Raw genomic sequence first — 19,050 nt, 5'->3', positions numbered from 1 at the left:
CAACTGTACCTTTATACCGACAGAAGTGAGTAAGAAAAGAAACTAGAAAGTATAAACAGTTATGAGTTGGAAACCTTAGTCACGTGAGTTACACGGGTGCATCTATTTAAAAATGTCCTTTGTTTATTTATAAAACATTAATTTCATAAAAAGTTTAATACAAAATATACTAAAAATCAATTTTTTTTTACACTATGTGAAAATTCAAAAGAAATGTGTAGTTAGATAAACGTTACCTTTTGTTTTTTGTTTTTAAAAAGAATGCTGGTCGTAAGAGATAAAAAAGATTGTAATAAAAAGGGTTTTGGGAATTGGGAAACAAAATAAAAAAAAAATCCAATATTCCAATTTGCATTTTGGACCCTCCCAGTCCCAGTCCCAGAGATAGACCCAGTAAGGAGGGTCAAAAGAGAAGGCTCCGTCTCTCTGGCTCTGAGCTGTGCTTACTTGTTCTTGCCTTGGTGGTTGCCGCCTCCATTCTCAGCTTCTAACAGCCCTAATTCCAGTGAGCTCTCTCTCCTCCTTTTTTCCTATTTTGGAATCTCTACTCCTTTAACTTTTGCTTCCACGTTATGGTTTGAAAAGTTTGTTTCTTTTCTTTCCCCTGTTTGTGAAATCTGAAACTGGATTTCTTCGGGTTTTTTCGATACTCGAATTGCATTCATTCCTCCAAAAAAGCACTATGAAAAATTCATCACCTTCCCATGTCTCACGGTACAACTTTCATTAGAATGTCCAATCCAAAGTTCAAATTCCTTTTAGGTCCTTGGCGCATTAGATCTGGAATAGTTTTTGCTTGAGCTTTGTGTTTCATTTTCCATTAACTGTTTTCGTACTAATTGGTTGTTTTTGGGTTAGTTGCTAACAGGTTGGATGTGTTTGTAATTGGGTGGCCTGGCAGTGGTGAAAATATCAGCTCAAATTAAAAAAGCAATTGTTTTATTTTATTTTTTTTAATTTGGGACAGGGGAGGTCGGAGTTGGATGTTTTGTGATGATGGTGGGAAAATTTTCTGCTCAAGTCTCTGGGACTGCAAATGTATAATTTGATGTACGGCTCTTAAGATGCCTGTGTTTCTGTTGTCCCCTCTGTTCCAATAAAAGGAAGCTTCTCCATACTTGCTACAGAAGGGGTTCAATTCAAGCGACCAAAAATGTTGAAAAAGTGAATTTGGAGCTTCTCACACTCTGCCGGAGTGGTTCACGGTTCTGACTTCTGACGGTCTTTCACTTTCAAAAGCTCACTAAAAGCAAGATGATTGATCAGTTTATCAATTTTGTTATTCGACCTCCCAGGTATCTCTCTGTTGTTCTATTCCACCCTGGTTCCTCGCCCATCTCTTGAAGTTGGAACCAACCCAGGGGCCTAATCTTTCCTTTGCATTTTAGCTCTATCTTGTTCCTTTTGTGAAGGCAAAATTATGCTAGTAGCTCATTTAAAGAGGTGTGAATGTCCATAATATCGATAAGTTTATCATTATAAGCTCATTATGCTTACTAGTTTTACCTTGTATATTGGTTCCTCATTATTCGAGTGCGTTGGCTATGATATTGTGTGCCCATGCTAGCATGATAAAGTTACTAAATATGAGCCTTTAAATTCAATTTTGGTGTCCTAAACTCAGAACTTGGCAACTCCATAACTCCATCCTTAAATTGGCTTAGCGTCTAGTCTGTCCCTTTGCACTAAACTGGGAGGAGTTTCAAGAAAGTGAAAGATAAAAACATAAAAATAATTGAAGAAAAATAAGACAGAGAAGGGAGGACTATACTTAAATTTTTGGGAAGGGTTCTGTGCAAAGGGAGAGTTATTGCGTCCATGTATCTCGCTATTTGCATTTCAAACACCTCCCTTCATTGTGGCACTCCCATCAATCTGAAACCTTTGCTTTCCCTCCCCACTGTCAAAAAACACCAAAAATGGGCAAATCTCTATGTAAAGCATAACCAAACTACAAATTTGGCTTCATTACTAAATGCTTCTCTCATATTTTAAGAGCCTAATGGTTTCTTCCTGTTGAGAGCTTGTTCTTGCCAGCTTGAAACAAATTGCATCCTCTCTGGTGTGAGTCATCTCTTCTTTGCATGTTAAGGAACTATCTTAGCTAATTATCGTTGCCTCCATCTCATTTGTTGATTTGCAGGTCCTTTGTTATTAAGCAATGGTTTGAGCATTTGTAAGAGCTGCACTGCTGCTCAAATCATTGATCTTCCCTTCAGTCACTAATCTTTTGTGCTTTTCTTGTGTGGACATGCAGGGCTGATTATAACCCAGACCAGTATCTGTGGGAAAGGGAATTTACACTTGCTGGAAGGCAGTACAAAAGACAAGATTTGGAGGCAAGTATGGACATCAATTAACCTCCTTACTCCCTTTTATCTCTTTGTCTGTCACTCATCTCTATGCATTATATTTTAGCTTTTCGGAACTTGTTAGATTATCCTTTTCAATTGTATACAGCTTACGAATGCAAGGGGCTATATGTTGCGCTGTAGTCATTATATGCCTTCACCTTTTCCTAAAGAGACTCCTCTCCCTTGTGTTATATACTGCCATGGAAACAGGTATGTAATTTTTTTCATGCCTTTTGGGTTACATGCAAATTGTAGATTTAAATGGTTTTAGAGGGGATTGTGCCTTAAAAGGAATTGTTCTGCATCATTATCAAAGAGTGCATAGCACAAAAAGAGGTGAAAATTTATTTTTTCTTTTTTCTCCTTGTGGATGATTGTAGTGGATGTAGGGCTGACGCCAATGAGGCTGCCGTAATTCTTCTTCCATCAAATATTACGGTATTCACTCTTGATTTTTCGGGTTCAGGCTTATCCGATGGTGATTATGTTAGCCTTGGCTGGCATGAGGTATGTGCCCATTCTACTTGATTGCGTTTGTTATCTAAGTTTGATGAATGTTTTTGTTTTCTTTTATGTCTTTGTATAATTTTTTAGTATTAATTTTTAAATCCTTGACAGAGAGATGATCTCAAGATTGTGGTATCATATTTGAGAAGTGAAAAACAAATATCACGTATAGGTCTTTGGGGACGATCAATGGGTGCTGTCACCAGGTTTTTCAATTGTCGCTTCTCAAGTTATTGCATTTTTAGTTGTTTTTTGACACCTTTTGCTTTCTTAAACATGAAATGTTTCAAAGCTCTTGTTATTGGGTGTTTTAAAATGCTTATGTTGGTCCTGTTAGAGTGCTAGAGGGGCTGAATAGCACTAGAAATTTTAAGGTTTGCCTTTTTTAACTTGTAGAGCTCCTAACCAACTAGAGGAAAAAAGGTTTAAACTTGTTATAGTTAAAAGACACAAGTAAACAAATGTAGAGAGAAGTGGATAATGCACAAGTATTTATAGTGGTTCGGTACTTGTGGCCTATATTCACTAACTTTATCTCCCAATCAAGGATTTTCAAACCAATTTCATTATATCAGTGAAATTAACAGCTTCCACTAAGCTTTTATAAGGTGAGCTTCTATTCTAAGCTCTAATTCCTTACAAATAGGCTCTAGAGTGCTTCCCACACTCTGATTTGCCAAGAAAAGAGAAGAAAAAGAAGTACAAATGATTAGTCTTACAGATTTAGGATGAATACAAATAAACTCAAACATTTTTGCAAGAATAGGAATGAAGAATAAGTGTGTAGGAGAAGGTTCTTTGGCTTTTTACTCAAAATAGGCTCTTGGTGCCTCTCTCTTATTTCTTTGACCGTTGGAGCTTCAATTTATACTTAAAGAGACAGATTTTGCTGTTATAGACAGCTTATAGCCGTTGGGAACAACTCTGATGTCATTCTAGTCATTATTTTATCCTTTAACATTTAAATTCAAATAGACAGACAAAGTTCCGTTAACTGGTTATAGGCAGGCTCTAACCGATTAGCTCTTCTTTGACTTGTATTGTCTGGCAGCTCTGTTCACTGTGTTAACTGATTAAAAGAGACTAACTGATTAAGAACTCTGTGTTTTCAAAGTTCTCTATCCAGTAGACTTTCTTTAATTGGTTAACCCTCCTTTTAATTGATTGAAACTTCACTTCCTTCAACCTTAACTGATTAAAATCAGCTTTAATCAATTAGAAAATCTTTGAATTTGAATTTCTTCATTTTGGCTCCCTTCAACGGTCAAACTTATTTCAAATTTGGATTTTGGCACTTGAAGGTACTTAAGGTCTTATGTTTTAACTGATTAACCCAATTTCTTAACCCATTAGCATGCCTCTATTTTCAGCTTCCAGTACCTTCTTAATTAATTAAACTTGGTGCTAATTGATTAATGCTTTTCTGTCTTGCTTGTACCCAGCGCTCAGTTATGTCTTAACTGATTAAGGCTCCTTATTAATCAGTTACTAATGTTCTGTGTTCACTAATCACTTTCTTCTTTCCTTCTTTAACTGATTAACTCTTCTTTAAATTTAGCAAGCGTTTTTGATTTGCCTTTAATTAACAAATTTGCTAGAGGAATTAAACTAGATCCTAATAGTAAAGTTAGACATTACTGAATAAGGAATGTTTGGTTATCATCAAAAACATATAGTCAACAGGATGTTCTCTTGATGGTGCTTTTTAGAATTTTTTGCTGTTTCTTCTTAGGTAAAGCATTGATACCAGTTTGTTTTCCAGTATGTTAGGTTTTTTGGTGCCTTCGAGAATAACTCTCTCTCTCTTTCTCTCGCATTATCTCTTTGTTATGTAATGCAGCCTTCTTTATGGAGCAGAAGATCCTTCAATAGCAGGAATGGTGTTGGACAGTGCCTTCTCAAACTTATTTGATCTCATGATGGAACTTGTTGATGTGTATAAAATCCGACTTCCTAAATTCACAGTACGAATCTGTCTCTTTGTGTATGTGTTAGTGTAACTTTGTGCATTTCAAAGCAAATATGCATTCAGACCAATTGTACTCTGTTAAGCTATCACATTTTGCTTATTAACCAACACCCACAGAATGAGATGTATGCTCATTTACCAAGCAAATAAGTGCCTGGGTTCTTTTGGAGTTTGGTACTTGAAAAAAACTGTAAAGAAATCAGCAACACGATCTTAATGGTGCTTCACCCTTGAAAATATTTTGTCTTGCTCCTGCCCATGAGAGTGAATTCCTCCAAGTCTTTTGTGTCTTGACCATTATATACAGGGGCAAGCACCATTGTTTGAATCTAGGATCTTAATCCAAACGCCATCACAGCTAAATCCAAGCGGCAAAGATATTATATTCATGCATTTGTACGTATTTTTTGTTTGGTTTTCAGTGATAGGTTAGTTACGGTTACTGTCTTTTAATCGTAGTGGCATCTTTTATGGATGTGAATGATTTTTCTAGCATGCAATGTTCATAACTCCAAGGTTGTCAAAACTGTATTGGTTAAAATCTCTGCCTTTTGCCTTTTGGGATAGTTCATACTGGTAAAATCTCTGCCTTTTTCCTTTCGGGATAGTACATACTGGTAACAATGTGTCTATGCATAATCCTTAATCAGCATTGTTAACATGAAAAGATTTTCCTTTAAGAATAATATGATTTTCACCTTGAACTCTAATTATTAATTTTCACTTCAAATATTTAGTCAATGTCATCAATTTATTTTTGGCAAAAGAATACCTTGCAATTATGCTCAGTGGCCTTGCATTTTGTATTCATACTAAATCCCAAATCTTAATCCAACATTGTTCCAAAGACCTTGTATGTACCTGCTCCAACCTGACATGTGATATCTTAAAAGCCTTTGTTCAAAATCTCTCACAAATCAACCATATTTTTTCGCTTTCACCTAGCATGGGACAGCCTTCCATAGATTTCGTCTCTCTCTCTCTCTCCCTAAAACTCTTGAGACACACACAATGGAGACCGACTCTCATATTTTCCCCATTGTGGCCACCAATGAAGCATAAAGAATGATTCAGCTGAAATGGCCAAAATTAGTTGGTAACTTGGTATTGCCAGAAAATCACAATACACCTTAGTACCTTATATGAGGTGGCACAACTGCTGCCAATGTAGGTTTTTTTGTCAAAATCTGGTATATCCCAGCTGGTTTTGATAATACTAATACATTAATGGTCACAATTTGTTGATCTAATGGTCACTGATACATGTGAACTGACGGCATGGGATTCGTCACTGTTTGCATATTCTTTGTTTAGATGTTTTTAAATTATTGCAATGAGAGTTGTATCTCTTGCCTTCTATTTCAATCAGGTTAAGATGGCTGTGCAGTACATGAGGCGTGTAATTCAGAAGAAGGCAAAGTTTGATATCATGGATCTAAACTGTCTAAAGGTTTGTCCATATTTGTGTACTTGTTAATGTTGACACTGCTAAGAATGATGCACAAGTTGGCAAGTTAATTAATTCTTTCCTGCTTCATGATGTTAATCAGTGATAGACTTGTTTTGATCTAGAAGTTATTTCATTTTATGTTGGGTTTCTTTCATTACCTATTGCTTTATCTATTTTAAGTAATACGCTAGACTTCTACTCCCAGGTGGCACCCAAAACATTCATTCCTGCATTATTTGGACATGCCAGTGATGACAAATTTATTCAACCTCATCACTCTGACCTCATCTTAAAATTATATGCGGTAATTTACCATTTGAAAATTCTTACATTTTTCTTGAATGAATTGGCTGATCTTGGAAGTGTTTAATTATATGCATACTCTGTGCAGGGAGATAAAAATGTTATAAAATTTGATGGTGATCATAACTCCTCCAGGCCACAGTTTTATTATGATTCGGTTTCCATTTTCTTCTACAACGTACTTCATCCTCCTCAGATTTCTTCTACTTGTTCAAGTAAGCTTGAGAAATATTATGACCTTGGTGATTTGAAAGTCGGTGCTGGTATGGATGAGGTGAATTTCTTTTCGTGTGGAGCTTTTGAGAAAGTAGTTTAAGAGTTAAAGATGTGTGTCCTTTGCTTATTGTTAGCGTCACCTCTGTACGTTTCTTCGCATATTATCTAAGCTTGTGAGGAACTCCCCCTCTTGTCAAACTTTTCCATTAGGATGTGGATCAGTAGCTAGGCATCATTGCCAAACCTCTGGGAGTTTTGGAGTTTAGCTGGGCTGTATTATGTTTATATTTTGTCTTCCTCTTTTTTGGGGTATTTTTAAGGGGCTCCAGTGTATAAATACATACCCCTTTCGCCCTGTTGTTCACAGAGTTCTTATAGCATAAAAAACCAACAAGGGAACAACTATGTTGGAGCTGGAAATGCATTTGCTGGATAAAGGTGTTGCTAAGATGATGAGCCCCCAGTATTTTGTGATAGTTGCATGTCCTGTAAAAGCTTTTGTAGACATTGGTATGTAGGCATATAGCTACCAAAGGATTAACGTGAATTTCTGTATTTCATTTTAGAGTCTGTTGTATGAAATAATCACTGGCCTTCAATCTGCATCAACCAATGCTGCAAGTTCATCTTCTGCTCCACCTAGCATTTTGACAACAAAGCCAGTTAACGGGCTGCTTTCGGAAGTTGCACCACTTTCTAGATTGGTAGCGTTTTATTTCTCTGTGTTTGGTTATTAGTATTTTTTTTATAAAAAATATGGTGTTTATTTGTTATTGAACTGCAGGATTCCATGCTCAGTGGAGATAATAGACCTGACAGTGACGAGCCATCAAATTTACTGGTATCCATGAAATGTTTCTGATCACCTCTATTATATTTCTGTCTGTGTCTGTCTGCACGCTTCTGTGTATGTATGTTTTATTCTTTTAAAAGGGGGACTGGATTTTTTCTTTTTCCAGTTTCTGCTTAATGCACTCTCAAGTTAGTCCTAAGAATCTGCCATGACCAAACTCAATTTAATGTTAGCATTCTTCTGTGATGAATCTATGATACTTAAACTCAATGTAATGTTAGTTTCATTCTGCAATTATGGCTTCACTTCCAATGTAGCTATTGTCTTTTGCTGAAGATGGTTGCTGAACTTGCAAAATGACTTGTGAAATAAATCATGAAATGCTTGCCTTTTCACTTTGCACACTTTGTTTCATTAGAGGCTTTTGCTTTTATTTCTTTTTCAGGATAAGCCTAATGGCCAAAGTGACGAATGTTGCTCATATACAAGCTCAAACAGGGAAAGCTGGGGAAGATGCTCTTCACTGGGGGGCAGTGATGAAGAATCTTCAGCGGACTGTACAACTGCTGACAACAGCCATCAGGTTCCTCATTCTCTCTCTCTCTAACCCTGCTGATAGCAAAGTGGAATCTTTACCATAGAGTGAAGAAATCTTACCTCCGTCCATGTAATGCATATAATAGGTCTGCAAAGCTATCAGGTTTAAACTGTTTTAGTCAATAAAAAAGAATGCATGGAGGTGCAGGGTAAATGAGAGATGTTGGGAATGAGTTGGTAACTGGTGTTTGCCATGATTTAATTCAACTGGAATGTGCTGAATCTCTTATCTGCATGATAGTTGTAATCGTATCGAATTTCCTGTCTTTATCTTTCTTGCTGAAAGGGACTTTGTGCCTCACTAGGTGACTCTCAATGTGCTTGCAACACCTCTCAAAAGCATGCAGCAAAAGTCGCCTGATCCATCAAAAGAGGAAATTATGAAGAAGAGAGCGCCAACAATTCCAAAGAAGCCCAAGCGTGAGAAATTTGAAAAGCTAGAAGCCCTTAGCAAGCGACTACGCCTTTGCATCCTGAAACGAGTAAATCACCGGAGGCATCGGTCCCCATGACTGTCCTTCCTTGTAACATAATACTGTTTTTTGGGTTTTTTTAGCTCCAAGTGCTCAATTCACCTCCAACTTGCATTGCCAACAAGGTTGCCTTTGAGTATGTATAAATGCAGCATCCACGTATTTTATAAAACAGTATTTGTTCAAGCACAGCCTGGCAATGCTCATTATTCAGAAGTCTAGATTTGGAAATGATTTTCATCTCGAAGCGCGTTATGATTTTGCTTACTCATTGCTCGGCTAACAATACCATGCATGTCACTTCGCCATAAACATTAAACATGCCCTAAAATATATAGTTTTAATAAGCTTTATTTTGGTACTCTAATTCTAAAACCAGCACAGCACATACACCCTACAAAAGGAAATTGTCTCTCCCGGTATGGTAATAGTGCCAATGGCAAAAGATCCCAATTGACAATAACCAATCCAAGCCATCAAAGTCTTGAGACCTTCAAGCAAAACATAACAGTCAAGGGATCTGATAGACATGGCAGTATACGTGAGCCAAGTCTCCAGCATTGTTCACAATAATTTTTCATTTCTAATTAAAATTCAAGTACACTATATGAAAGCTAGAAAAATCAGTATAAAGGGACAGATTTACTTGAGCCTAATTATCTCGTACATCAGACATTAACAAGTATTTTTTGACCTAATCAGAAATTTCGTCCCAGAGATACACACAGCCAAAATGTAATGGAGAACATATACCTTGTCGCACATAAAACTACAGCTCAGTTCCAGAAGCCTTCTCCAATTGATCTTCATTTCCCATCGATATCCCAGATGAAGGATCAAATTGCTCTCTCGTCATGAAAACAGAGTGAGATTGTTGGAAGGAGGAGCTTATGCTCGACTCTAATATCTGGTGTGGAAGTACCACCTCAGGTTTAGCAAATGCCGCAGCCATGCTCACCCGTTGTTTCTTCATCAACCTCTCACCCTTAGGACTCCCTGCTGGGGAACCAACGTGGCAACCTGAATCTGGGGTCAAAGGCTCATGGTGAGATGAGAAAGACTCATCAATAGAGTGGCTCTTGGCAGGGGCTCGTTCTTTGGCAGCCTTATCTTGTAGAGGAGATTCTGAAGTTGGGGCTGGAGTTGCAGGGTCAGTCTTCTTGTCAGATTCCAGGCCATTGTCACCCAATGCTGGGACCGAGGCTCCTGAGCCAGGTGCTTCTGCAAGGACTCCGCTGAGACGCTGCTGCTCCTCAATAATTTTCTTTAAATACTTCCCTTGAGCCTCTATCCGCAACTGTAGCTGTCTCTGCACCTGTTGTACATCACAGGCACAGAAATTGCAGGCTTAGTAAGAGCTCAGAATCTGTGTTTGGGGAAAACTCAAGAAGTAAACCTAACACCTGAAAATTTAAGCCGTGTCTAGCATGTTCAATGCACAGAAATTTAGCAAATTGTTCCAGTTTCACCAAGAAAACAGAAGAAAATACTGAGTCCCAATGTTGTGTCACTCCTCAATACCATGCTACTATAAACTATCTTAGATATACAATTTACTAGTCTCTTTTTATACACCACCACCACCGAGGAAGGAAAGCCAAATAATAACAGAATAACCAAATCAGTAAACAATTTGCATTGAGAAAACATGCCTCCAATTGTTCATGCAAGCGCTTTTGCACCTCCATCTGCAACTTTAGAGCTTCGGTAATTTGCATCCCACTGCAAGCAGGAAAAAAATAATTCCCTTAATTCCATGCAATTCAAGATCAGTCAATTTAAGATGCCAAGCAACTTAAAAAAAAAATTAAGATGCCAAGTATTCATTTAAAGAAATAAAATTCCTTTCTTGAATGTGTACACAAGAACCAAGTTTCGGTGATGGATTGGGATTTTGGAATGAGATTTCAAGCTTGGGTTATGGAAAGATGATTTTGAAGAGGTTTTCATGGGAGAGTACCAACGAGCTAATAGGTCGGGAAAAGAAACGAAATAGAGAAGACAGAGAAAGAAATGGTGTAGAAAGACAAAGGGACTGGGTTGGTGCTGATGATGGAGCGAGAGCTCTACGTCTCTAACCCCAGATATGTGGCTTTTTCCTTTTTCAACTTCCATTTCCCTTCAAAATTTAATTGATTCTTAACTTTTATCTATTATTTCTAAAACTTCAAATTTTATTTATTTGATAACTAATTGCCGTGTCATCTACTTCTTTGCATGTGTATGCCATGTCATCCAATTTGTCCACAGGAATGCCAACATAGTGAGTTAACAAAGCCATTAGCCATGTCAGCATTTTTTTCCATTCAAATTTGGCTCATTTGACACTATCATAAGATGAGAGCTCAATTGACATCAATAAAAAAGAGTAGGGTTAAGTGAGAATTTTGGTCTAGTTCGAGGACTTATTTAATCATTATGCCTTTTATTAGTTATTAATAAAAATCAATTCAAGTAGCTAGAAATATTATATTACAACTAAAATTTACTTTCAGTGTTCATCATTAATAGTCAAGTAGGGATAACAGGCAACCTAAAAGCACTACACAAACCCGAGATCATTTTGCATTAACTGTTTATAGAGTACCCAAACCCTATTTAATTAGGTCAGACCGTGTCCCGTGCCCGGATGACAGTATCCTTTTGTCATCCCTAACTGATAATTAGTAACTTTCATATGATTGACAGCTTCCAGCACTTTTATCATTTTTCCAGCACACCTTATGGTTTTCTTATGCATGTAAATAGAAACTCTTCCATCTTACAGTTCAAAGACATGTTGAAACCGACAATAACTATTCCAACAATAGGTGACAATATATGAAAAAGGATATTTTCGAAAAAGTAAAACAAAAAAACAAACTGAAAAAGCTACAGCTTCACTTACGAGGAACCATCCAAATTGGAAAGCATATCCCCAGTTTCTTTCTTGTCAGCTTTTTTACCTTCATTAACAAATAGAAGAAACAAGTTATACTAAGAAGAAAATTTTTGTACAAGTTATAATGAACTTGAAAATTTCTATGCAATGTGAAGAACGAACTTCATGGGTCAAGAACAATTTAACAAAACCATTTTATGTCTACACTAAAAAAAAAAAAAAAAGAGAACAAATAAAACCTACCATCAGATGAAGAATCAGGGAGATATTTCGCAAGTCGATATTTCTGGATACATCACAAAAGTAGAGTCAGCAAAAGCCATAGATGATAATGAGTAATGCTACACTAACCACTCAACACAAGCCTCACTCCCCCTGGGGCAACTCCCGAACCAATGTACATAGATAAGTACAGTTCTACATTAGGTTGAAAAAAGAATAATATACCTGTAAATGGCTTTTGACATGGTATATTGTCAAACCTTGTACACCCATGACCCTGAGAACTCCTTTTGGTGTAGCACCTGAGAGGGGGGAAAAAGAAACTTGTTTACCATCATACACTTTTTCTATATATAAATGCGAAAATCTTAAGGTATTTATAGTTTCAGCATGACCATGTCCATTCACTAAATGTGAGCCACCACACTGCCACATGTTTTCCCATGCAATTTACCAAGAAAATCTTACATAGATAACTCTTCACCGACAGGAGATTAGATGAAAGAGAGATTCTTCAAGTTAAACAAATCTATTTAATGTTAACTTTCCAGGAACTTTAAAGCAGCAAAAGATTGGCTGGCAATAAAATTTTGAATAACCATGTAAACAATAAACATACCACAGCACCAAATGCTTTCACATAATTTCCCAAGAAAAGTTTATATAAATAATCTTGATAGAAAGGACACTAGATGAAAGAGAGAAGGCTCCAGTTATAAAATCCCTCTAACAATTGAAGTTCCCAGGAATTTAGAGGAAACATATTTCCTTATGTCTAAAATATCTTACTTCATTAATCTTATACAGAAAGCATGAATTCCTTTAGAAGAATGCAGCATGAATTCCTTTAGAAGAATGCAGCATGAATTCCTTTAGAAGAATGCAGCATGAATTCCAACCTTCAACAAACCTTTTATTCTTTGACTACTGGCCAACCTAGTCAATTATATGCACAAACAAATTCAGGCTAAAAATTAAATATTAGCTAGGTAGATATTCGACAAGACTCACGATCTGGCCCACCAAGTTGAGCTACAGCATCAACAAAACGTTCATGAAGCTCATGTGTCCAGCGTAATCGTTGCTTTGATGCAAGATTAGGGTTGTTGGTGAGGCTGTTCCCTCCACTTATGGGGTCCATTTGGCTAGCTCCACAATCTAAATGCTGACCATGAACTATTGAGTTGTTGCGGACTAAACTTGAACCAGGAACAGTCTTTGGTTGATACATTTGTTGATCATCTACAAACAATGGGGAGTAAAGAGACTCATTAAGAGCATAATAAATGCAAACTATTGATAGATTCTACATTGATCTACAATCATAGTTAAGGAAAAAAAATAAAACACATCAAAGATGCAACTTGCACCATCCTAACAGAAAAGGAAGGAAAAGGATGAGGAAAGCAAGATTGCAAGAATTATTAGCCCCATTAGCCTACCAACATCATTCATGCTTCCTCTTCTTCTTCTCTTATTATTATTTTGGGATTTTGCTAAAGACTGCCCTAAAGACACTTCTTAAGGTTGCCGTTTAAAGAAATATCTTCATTAAATGCATTGAAAATCATCAAATTATCTGTCAACCACTGCAGTTAATATGAAAATAATAACAGTTGCTAGCAAAACCCTTATTATCATTCCACTTCTTATGACAATGACTGAAACCAAAGAATTCACAATTACTAAGACATTGCTACAAAGAAATGTAAAAGTAAAGCCAGAACTAGAGCAAGCTGTGAAAAGTCATAACTTTCTAATCAATCAAAATATATCCCCTAAAAAATACATAGCAGACTAAGGGAACCTTGAATTTCCCCACAATCAGAATCAATCCAAGATTGCCATTGCCATTGCCATAACACTGAGTTTTCCTTATCATACACTAATATTGCATATAATTTTCCATTTTTGCTTTTCTTGATGCAACAGAGAGTACTGCATCTCAACCCTAAAATTTCTACCCAAACTTTCTCCGACCACCAAGCTAAACCCTAATCTTAAACAAACCACTATCAAGAATATATGTAATATAACCCATAAAACCCTTTAAAATTTTTCGAAGCTAGCTCTTGAAGAAATCCAGGTAGTGTAGATGTCCAGAAATGAAAATCTAAATTTCCCCATTAGCAGAAAAGGTTAGGCACAAACATCTTTCAGTCTTTCACTTATATACCTGAGTTCCAATTTATAATAATGATACACATATTGGAAGGCTTAACATGTACAATTTTTGTCCAGGGCAAATCAGCATTTATAACAGCAATTAAACAAAGATATGGTAAAGATAATTGAATATTTGGAAATTTCAGTATAAATCAAGCAAAAGCAGTAAAGAAAGAAAAACCTTTTGTGTTTCTTTGGTTGGTGGGGGGGGGGGGGGGGTGTGCATTCTTTAAGTTTGAAAAATAGGAACTTTAGGTTTGGGCTGCATGTAGAAGCAAGGAATTTTGAAAAACCCAAATCCTTGCAAAACTTCATCTCGAAATATGTAGAATAGGATTTAAAAGATGTTAAAATTTTTCCCACTATCATAGTATTTACCCTCTGAGTAAAATGAATATTAAAAAAAGGAAAGAATGATCAAGATAAAAGTGGGCAGAAGGATAAACTGGAGTGCGTAGGTTGTACAAATAGAAAGGGGATGTGGCGGTGATTGATATTGAACGCATACAACACATAACTGAAATGAGAAATGAGAATATGAATACAAGTGAAGAAAAGAGAGGATGTGGATTTGCGGTTGATCAAAGGCATTTGGAGTTGGGAGCAGGTTGTCCAAATATGTGTGATGCAATCGTCTATCAGTTATTAACAACAAATTACAGGCTAAATAAACATAATTCCTAATTCTATTCTATCACACCGCATCTCTAAACCAATTGGGAGTGTACCAAATGGAAAGCCCAAATACGAGGAAGAATTATTGTTCTATATATGTAATACAAGTTGGTTTTCTTTTTCTTCGATAAAAAAAAAAAGATAGAAAAAAATAGTGCAGCGATTATGATATCTGAAATAGAAATTAGAAATATTAGTTAGGATTAAGTGTGTGTGGAAAGAAACAGGAATCGAAAACATTGGCCGAACAATTTTTAAAAAAAAATTATAAAGAAAAGAAAATCGATACTCAAATAGAAGGCAAAGCCAGAAGAAGCTAAGAAGAGGAAGTAAAACCAAAATTTGAAAGAGGAAAAAGGAAATGAAATTTGGAGAAGAAGTAGCAGCTAAAGTGGAAAGAGGATGGGGCCGAGCAGAGCGTACCAGAAGAAGAAGCAGATCTAGGAGCAACCCATCCCTTCAAATTTCGCCCCTCACTCTGCAACGTAACTAGAATTTAAATTTTACTCGTATTTTTGACAAGGATGAGAAAAGTAATCTACCAGTGTTTGGAGGCCAAAATCAAAGGGAAAGAAAAAGTCCAAAGAGGCAGAGCAGACGCAGAGACACACCCACCACCCCCACAGGCCAGGCCACAACCACGCTTTTTGCTGTCTTTTTATTTATGTAAGTACTACCGTATCTTCGTATGTATGTAAGTAACCCGATAACCGTAATAATTTTAGTATCTCTGTACTTCACTTTTTCTTTACGTCTTTCTACATTTTATTTATACCATTATATTTTTTTGTGCAATTTTGGGATTATTATTATTATTATTATTATTATCCTTTCAAGTTTCACACAAAAGAATTAAAGTCATTCATTTATTTTATTTATTTACTTTCTTATTGCTGAATGCATACACATAAACAGAGGTAACGTGAAAACTCAGGGTCAGCAAAATTAAGGGATACTCGTCTTTATTTTATTGTCTGCTTAGTAGTCTAATGAAAATCATAATCTCTTATGTTTAATACCAGATTATACATATGTCAAAAACATACAAAGTAAGTATTATATATATAATGAAATAGAAGATTGACATGTAGCGACCGGCCTCGGACGGAATCTACCCAGTTATATTCCGTCCGGCAATTTCTGTCCCTTTCGTCTTTGATTGTTACGTGATTGAAAGAGGATGTCAATTTTTTATATGGCTTTTGGATTTTCTCCGCCCCCACCTTGTATAATTGATAATTTGATCATCACCGTTCACCAGCATAACTTTGTCAAACAAAAGCCAAAATCCATTTGCTACCCTACCATCTCGTTATCCCCAACGTCCTTTGTTCTGCTTCCCTCTATCCTTTGGCAATCATGTTCAATCAAAATTTTCTCTTTTGTCCTACACAAATTGCCTGTAACAACACAGCAAGTTCAGATTTAAAGCCTAAAATTCCAACGGCATTCTAAGTTTGGACTTCAGTGATCACATGGATTTCCAATCACAGCCGCACAAGTTTATATGTTTAAGACACTAAATGTATGATATTTAGAGCATAAGCAACTTGGATTTACAATTTTGAGACTACTTGTTCCATTCTCAAAACTTGGATTTCCTGCCAACTCCACGGACATGAATAGATCAGCATTTTTACACTTGAGACTGTAATAGCTTGAGCATACAGAAGAATATCACTCATTTCCATCTCTACATGCCATATCCAGTTAGTCCATGGGGATTAACCTTGGCATCACCCCAGATCAGAGATCCTGTTGTTGAGTCCAAGTTCAGCATCTTTTTCTTCCCTTCAACAGCAGATCCTTCCATTGTCAATCCTCCTGGACTCTCATGTGAAGTTAGGCAGCTTTCAGTGGAACAATCAGCCCTCTGGGAATGCAGACCGGATGGCATTTCTTCATCTTGGCCACATGCATTGACCACCTCAGCAGACTGAGAGGAGTAAAATCCAAGTGGGTCAACACAATAATTTCTTGGCACCTTACTACTAAATCCTAGGTTCTCTGTTTCAGTATCTGCACCACCTCCAATAAAATGATCAGCAAGCATCTTACAAGCCCTCTCAAGCATGGCCATATATCTTCGTTCTGCATCCTGGCGAATCTGCAAGTGCTTTTCGGCCTATACAAGACAATATAATAAGATTAGCTAGCTTCAGAATGGAATTTACACTCTGATTTGGAGGGTTCTTTCCAAAATGTAGAGTAGGGCTTTTCGCACTATCAACCCATTGCTTTGTTCAAAGCATAATAAGCCTCACAACAAGTTTCTCCAAGACATCAGTCACAAGCTCAGAGATGAATGTAGAATTGCATGAAAACCCAGAAACATCCTAGAGGTACTACCCACTTTATATCACTTCATAGCCACATCCACAAAAGAGAAAAGTACTACGGAAGGGGAAAAATTACCTCAACTTGCAAATGTAATTTACTCTGCACTTCCATCTGTGCCCTTAATGCCTCCTTCACCTCATAACCCCTGCATATAAAATTCATTTCCCCTCAGAACTAAGCATAAGATTTGAACCTAGCAGTGAACCTGAAGGAAGACCCCTAATTTTCAGACAAAAGATGAAATTTCTCACTCATTCATGTCAGAACTTGGCAAACTTGGGGTAGAATTATTGGTTCCAGGGCTTTCTAAAAGGTATGAAGCAGACATCCCTTCATGAAAATTGGAAAAGAAACTTCAGTCTGAAATTCTAAATACTTACCACATGATTACCTTATAAATTATTATCCAAATACACATACACCTAGTTTAAATCAGTCACCAAAGAATAATTTTAGTTCACTTGTAAATCAAAGAAAGAGTGGCAGAAATTAAATTAATTTGGTGAAAGAAACTTCAAATGTAGATTCAATTTAGCCAAATTCATCTATAGTAGCATATATGTGTTTCAGATTATATACTAACGAAAAAGAGTTGGAGCAGAACCTACCATCTTTTGGTCCCTCACCCATATCCTTCCCTGATTGCTTACCTAGCCTGTATTTCTGTAACACGGTGAAAATACCACAGGACAAGGTGTCCATGAGAGAATAAGCTTCAAAACAGATCTCCAAGTTTATTAATTTTTTGACAAGGTAAAGGTTGACAAGAATGAAGAAAACCTGGAGGTGACTCTTTAAATGGAAAAGAGTTAGTCCTTTCACATTCATTGTCCGCATGATGGCCTTTGGTGTAGCTTCTGCAGTTGTCACCCATAAACAAAAGAAATTTAATTGCGAGATGGTGTAAATGCTCAAGTAAATTAAATCTATTGTCAGCCGTAAAAATAAATAAATAAAAGACTAAAATAAAAACATAGGCCACAGCAGATGCTCAACATTTTACCGCATAATGCATGCATAAAAATAAGATAACAAGAACAAACATAAGCCTAACAAGCATAAAGACTGACAAACACTTGGCGAGAGAAAAGCTACAGTCTTTATTCAGAAAACGATAGGGAATTGGGATTTGAATAGCTGAAACACTCAAGAAAATTATAGATGCAGAAGGTAAGCCTGCTTATGACACACCTAAAACCCCACGCAAGTACAACATAACGAAGGACAAATACCAGTTATCATCTGCTGAGTATGGAAGAAAGCAGTTTATTATCTAAATTGAAGTAGTAGATAGCAGACTACATTGGGTTTTTCTACTGAAGCACATTATATATAATAGTGGTGGCTGTTGTTAGGCGCGAAATCATGTTGATGCTTTGGTGCTATATGACAAAACAAGAAACGAAGCATAGGGTAGAGCATGTAGCAAAGTTAAATTCAGAGTCTCGTTGGTATCCCAGAAAGGTGATAAGGAAATACTTTGGAAAAGGTGAGCAGGTAACAGGATAGTCAACACAATTGAAGTGGGTAGGTTTCGGAAAGAAAAAATAAAGCAAAGAAATAAAAAAGGTGCAAAATATAAAATTGGAAGCAGAAAGAAATATACTTAAGCAAAGTGAGAAAAAATAAAAAAAAAATTGGGAAAACCTAAAAACCCAGACGGAAATAGTATAACATTTTTTATAAAAAAAAAAAAGAAAAGAAATAAAAGGGGGATGGAAAATCCTACTATTGGGGCCGCCAAGTTGAGTGACGGCATCGACGAATCGATCGTGGAGGTCCGCAGTCCAACGGAGGCGAGGCTTGGGATCAGAAGTCAAGACGAGGCAAGGCTCTGCTAGAGCTCCTTTGTGATTGAGATTTTGAAGCATCTCTTCCTGATGATGAGGATGATGAAGATGAGCTTGGAGCCTCGGATGATACATATCCATTCTCTTCCTTGTTCTTTTCACTCTAATAAGTATGACATCCCTAATCCCTATTCCCCCACCAAATCCACCGAAGAAGAAACTAGTTTGCCTCCTGCTGCGCCCACTGCCGAGTGTAAGTTAAACAAAGGAGATGGTTAAAAACAAGCCCACCCCACCCCAACCCGCCCCGCTGG

General features: G+C 36.8%; 3 protein-coding genes across 6 annotated transcripts; 1 reads left to right on the top strand and 2 right to left on the bottom strand.

The window, feature by feature from the left end:
* On the top strand, positions 328-8,929 carry LOC18597378. Of its 2 annotated transcripts, none has more exons than XM_007026378.2 (14): positions 328-505; positions 869-1,295; positions 2,258-2,339; positions 2,461-2,564; positions 2,735-2,861; positions 2,973-3,067; positions 4,702-4,825; positions 6,200-6,280; positions 6,486-6,584; positions 6,672-6,857; positions 7,366-7,503; positions 7,584-7,640; positions 8,038-8,175; positions 8,495-8,929. In XM_007026378.2, the coding sequence occupies exons 2-14, from the start codon at positions 1,255-1,257 to the stop codon at positions 8,699-8,701; spliced, it is 1,479 nt and encodes a 492-aa protein (XP_007026440.2). In that variant the 5' UTR covers positions 328-505; positions 869-1,254; the 3' UTR covers positions 8,702-8,929. The 2 variants fall into 2 exon arrangements, with proteins under 2 accessions (XP_007026440.2, XP_007026439.2); XM_007026377.2 differs by having other exon boundaries at positions 859-1,295.
* LOC18597377 (myb family transcription factor PHL7) lies at positions 9,085-15,268 on the bottom strand. Its single transcript, XM_018123093.1, has 8 exons — positions 15,149-15,268; positions 15,030-15,084; positions 12,777-13,007; positions 11,991-12,067; positions 11,787-11,829; positions 11,550-11,607; positions 10,315-10,384; positions 9,085-9,977 (listed from the first exon to the last, which is right to left on the bottom strand). The coding sequence occupies exons 3-8, from the start codon at positions 12,994-12,996 to the stop codon at positions 9,432-9,434; spliced, it is 1,014 nt and encodes a 337-aa protein (XP_017978582.1). The 5' UTR covers positions 12,997-13,007; positions 15,030-15,084; positions 15,149-15,268; the 3' UTR covers positions 9,085-9,431.
* On the bottom strand, positions 15,995-19,050 carry LOC18597376 (protein PHR1-LIKE 2). 3 transcript variants are annotated; one of them, XM_007026374.2, is made up of 6 exons: positions 18,676-19,050; positions 17,727-17,803; positions 17,555-17,609; positions 17,198-17,276; positions 17,022-17,091; positions 15,995-16,731 (listed from the first exon to the last, which is right to left on the bottom strand). In XM_007026374.2, exons 1-6 carry the CDS (start codon positions 18,875-18,877, stop codon positions 16,300-16,302), a joined length of 915 nt encoding a protein of 304 aa, XP_007026436.1. In that variant the 5' UTR covers positions 18,878-19,050; the 3' UTR covers positions 15,995-16,299. The 3 variants fall into 3 exon arrangements, with proteins under 3 accessions (XP_007026436.1, XP_007026437.1, XP_017978581.1); XM_007026375.2 differs by having other exon boundaries at positions 17,727-17,833; positions 18,676-19,032; XM_018123092.1 differs by having other exon boundaries at positions 17,555-17,803; positions 18,676-19,049.

The sequence above is a fragment of the Theobroma cacao genome, chromosome 6, assembly GCF_000208745.1.
Source record: "Theobroma cacao cultivar B97-61/B2 chromosome 6, Criollo_cocoa_genome_V2, whole genome shotgun sequence".
Classification (NCBI taxonomy): domain Eukaryota; kingdom Viridiplantae; phylum Streptophyta; class Magnoliopsida; order Malvales; family Malvaceae; genus Theobroma; species Theobroma cacao.
Note: the sequence above shows the minus strand (reverse complement) of the source record. Positions and strands in the feature narration are given on the sequence as shown.

What these genes read in the sequence shown, in the direction of transcription:
- LOC18597378 (XM_007026378.2), top strand. Translation starts at nt 1,255, where the DNA reads ATGATTGATCAGTTTATCAATTTTGTTATTCGACCTCCCAG. An exon ending in TTAGCCTTGGCTGGCATGAG is followed by an intron (nt 2,862 to 2,972) that starts GTATGTGCCCAT and finishes AATCCTTGACAG; the next exon opens with AGAGATGATCTCAAGATTGT. An exon ending in TCCGACTTCCTAAATTCACA is followed by an intron (nt 4,826 to 6,199) that starts GTACGAATCTGT and finishes TATTTCAATCAG; the next exon opens with GTTAAGATGGCTGTGCAGTA.
- LOC18597377 (XM_018123093.1), bottom strand. Translation starts at nt 12,996, where the DNA reads ATGTATCAACCAAAGACTGTTCCTGGTTCAAGTTTAGTCCGCAACAAC. An exon ending in TCAACTTGGTGGGCCAGATC is followed by an intron (nt 12,068 to 12,776) that starts GTGAGTCTTGTC and finishes CCCCCCTCTCAG; the next exon opens with GTGCTACACCAAAAGGAGTT. An exon ending in ATGTCAAAAGCCATTTACAG is followed by an intron (nt 11,830 to 11,990) that starts GTATATTATTCT and finishes TGATGTATCCAG; the next exon opens with AAATATCGACTTGCGAAATA.
- LOC18597376 (XM_018123092.1), bottom strand. Translation starts at nt 18,877, where the DNA reads ATGGATATGTATCATCCGAGGCTCCAAGCTCATCTTCATCATCCTCAT. An exon ending in TCAACTTGGCGGCCCCAATA is followed by an intron (nt 17,804 to 18,675) that starts GTAGGATTTTCC and finishes TGACAACTGCAG; the next exon opens with AAGCTACACCAAAGGCCATC. An exon ending in CCAAGTTCTGACATGAATGA is followed by an intron (nt 17,092 to 17,197) that starts GTGAGAAATTTC and finishes TTTTATATGCAG; the next exon opens with GGGTTATGAGGTGAAGGAGG.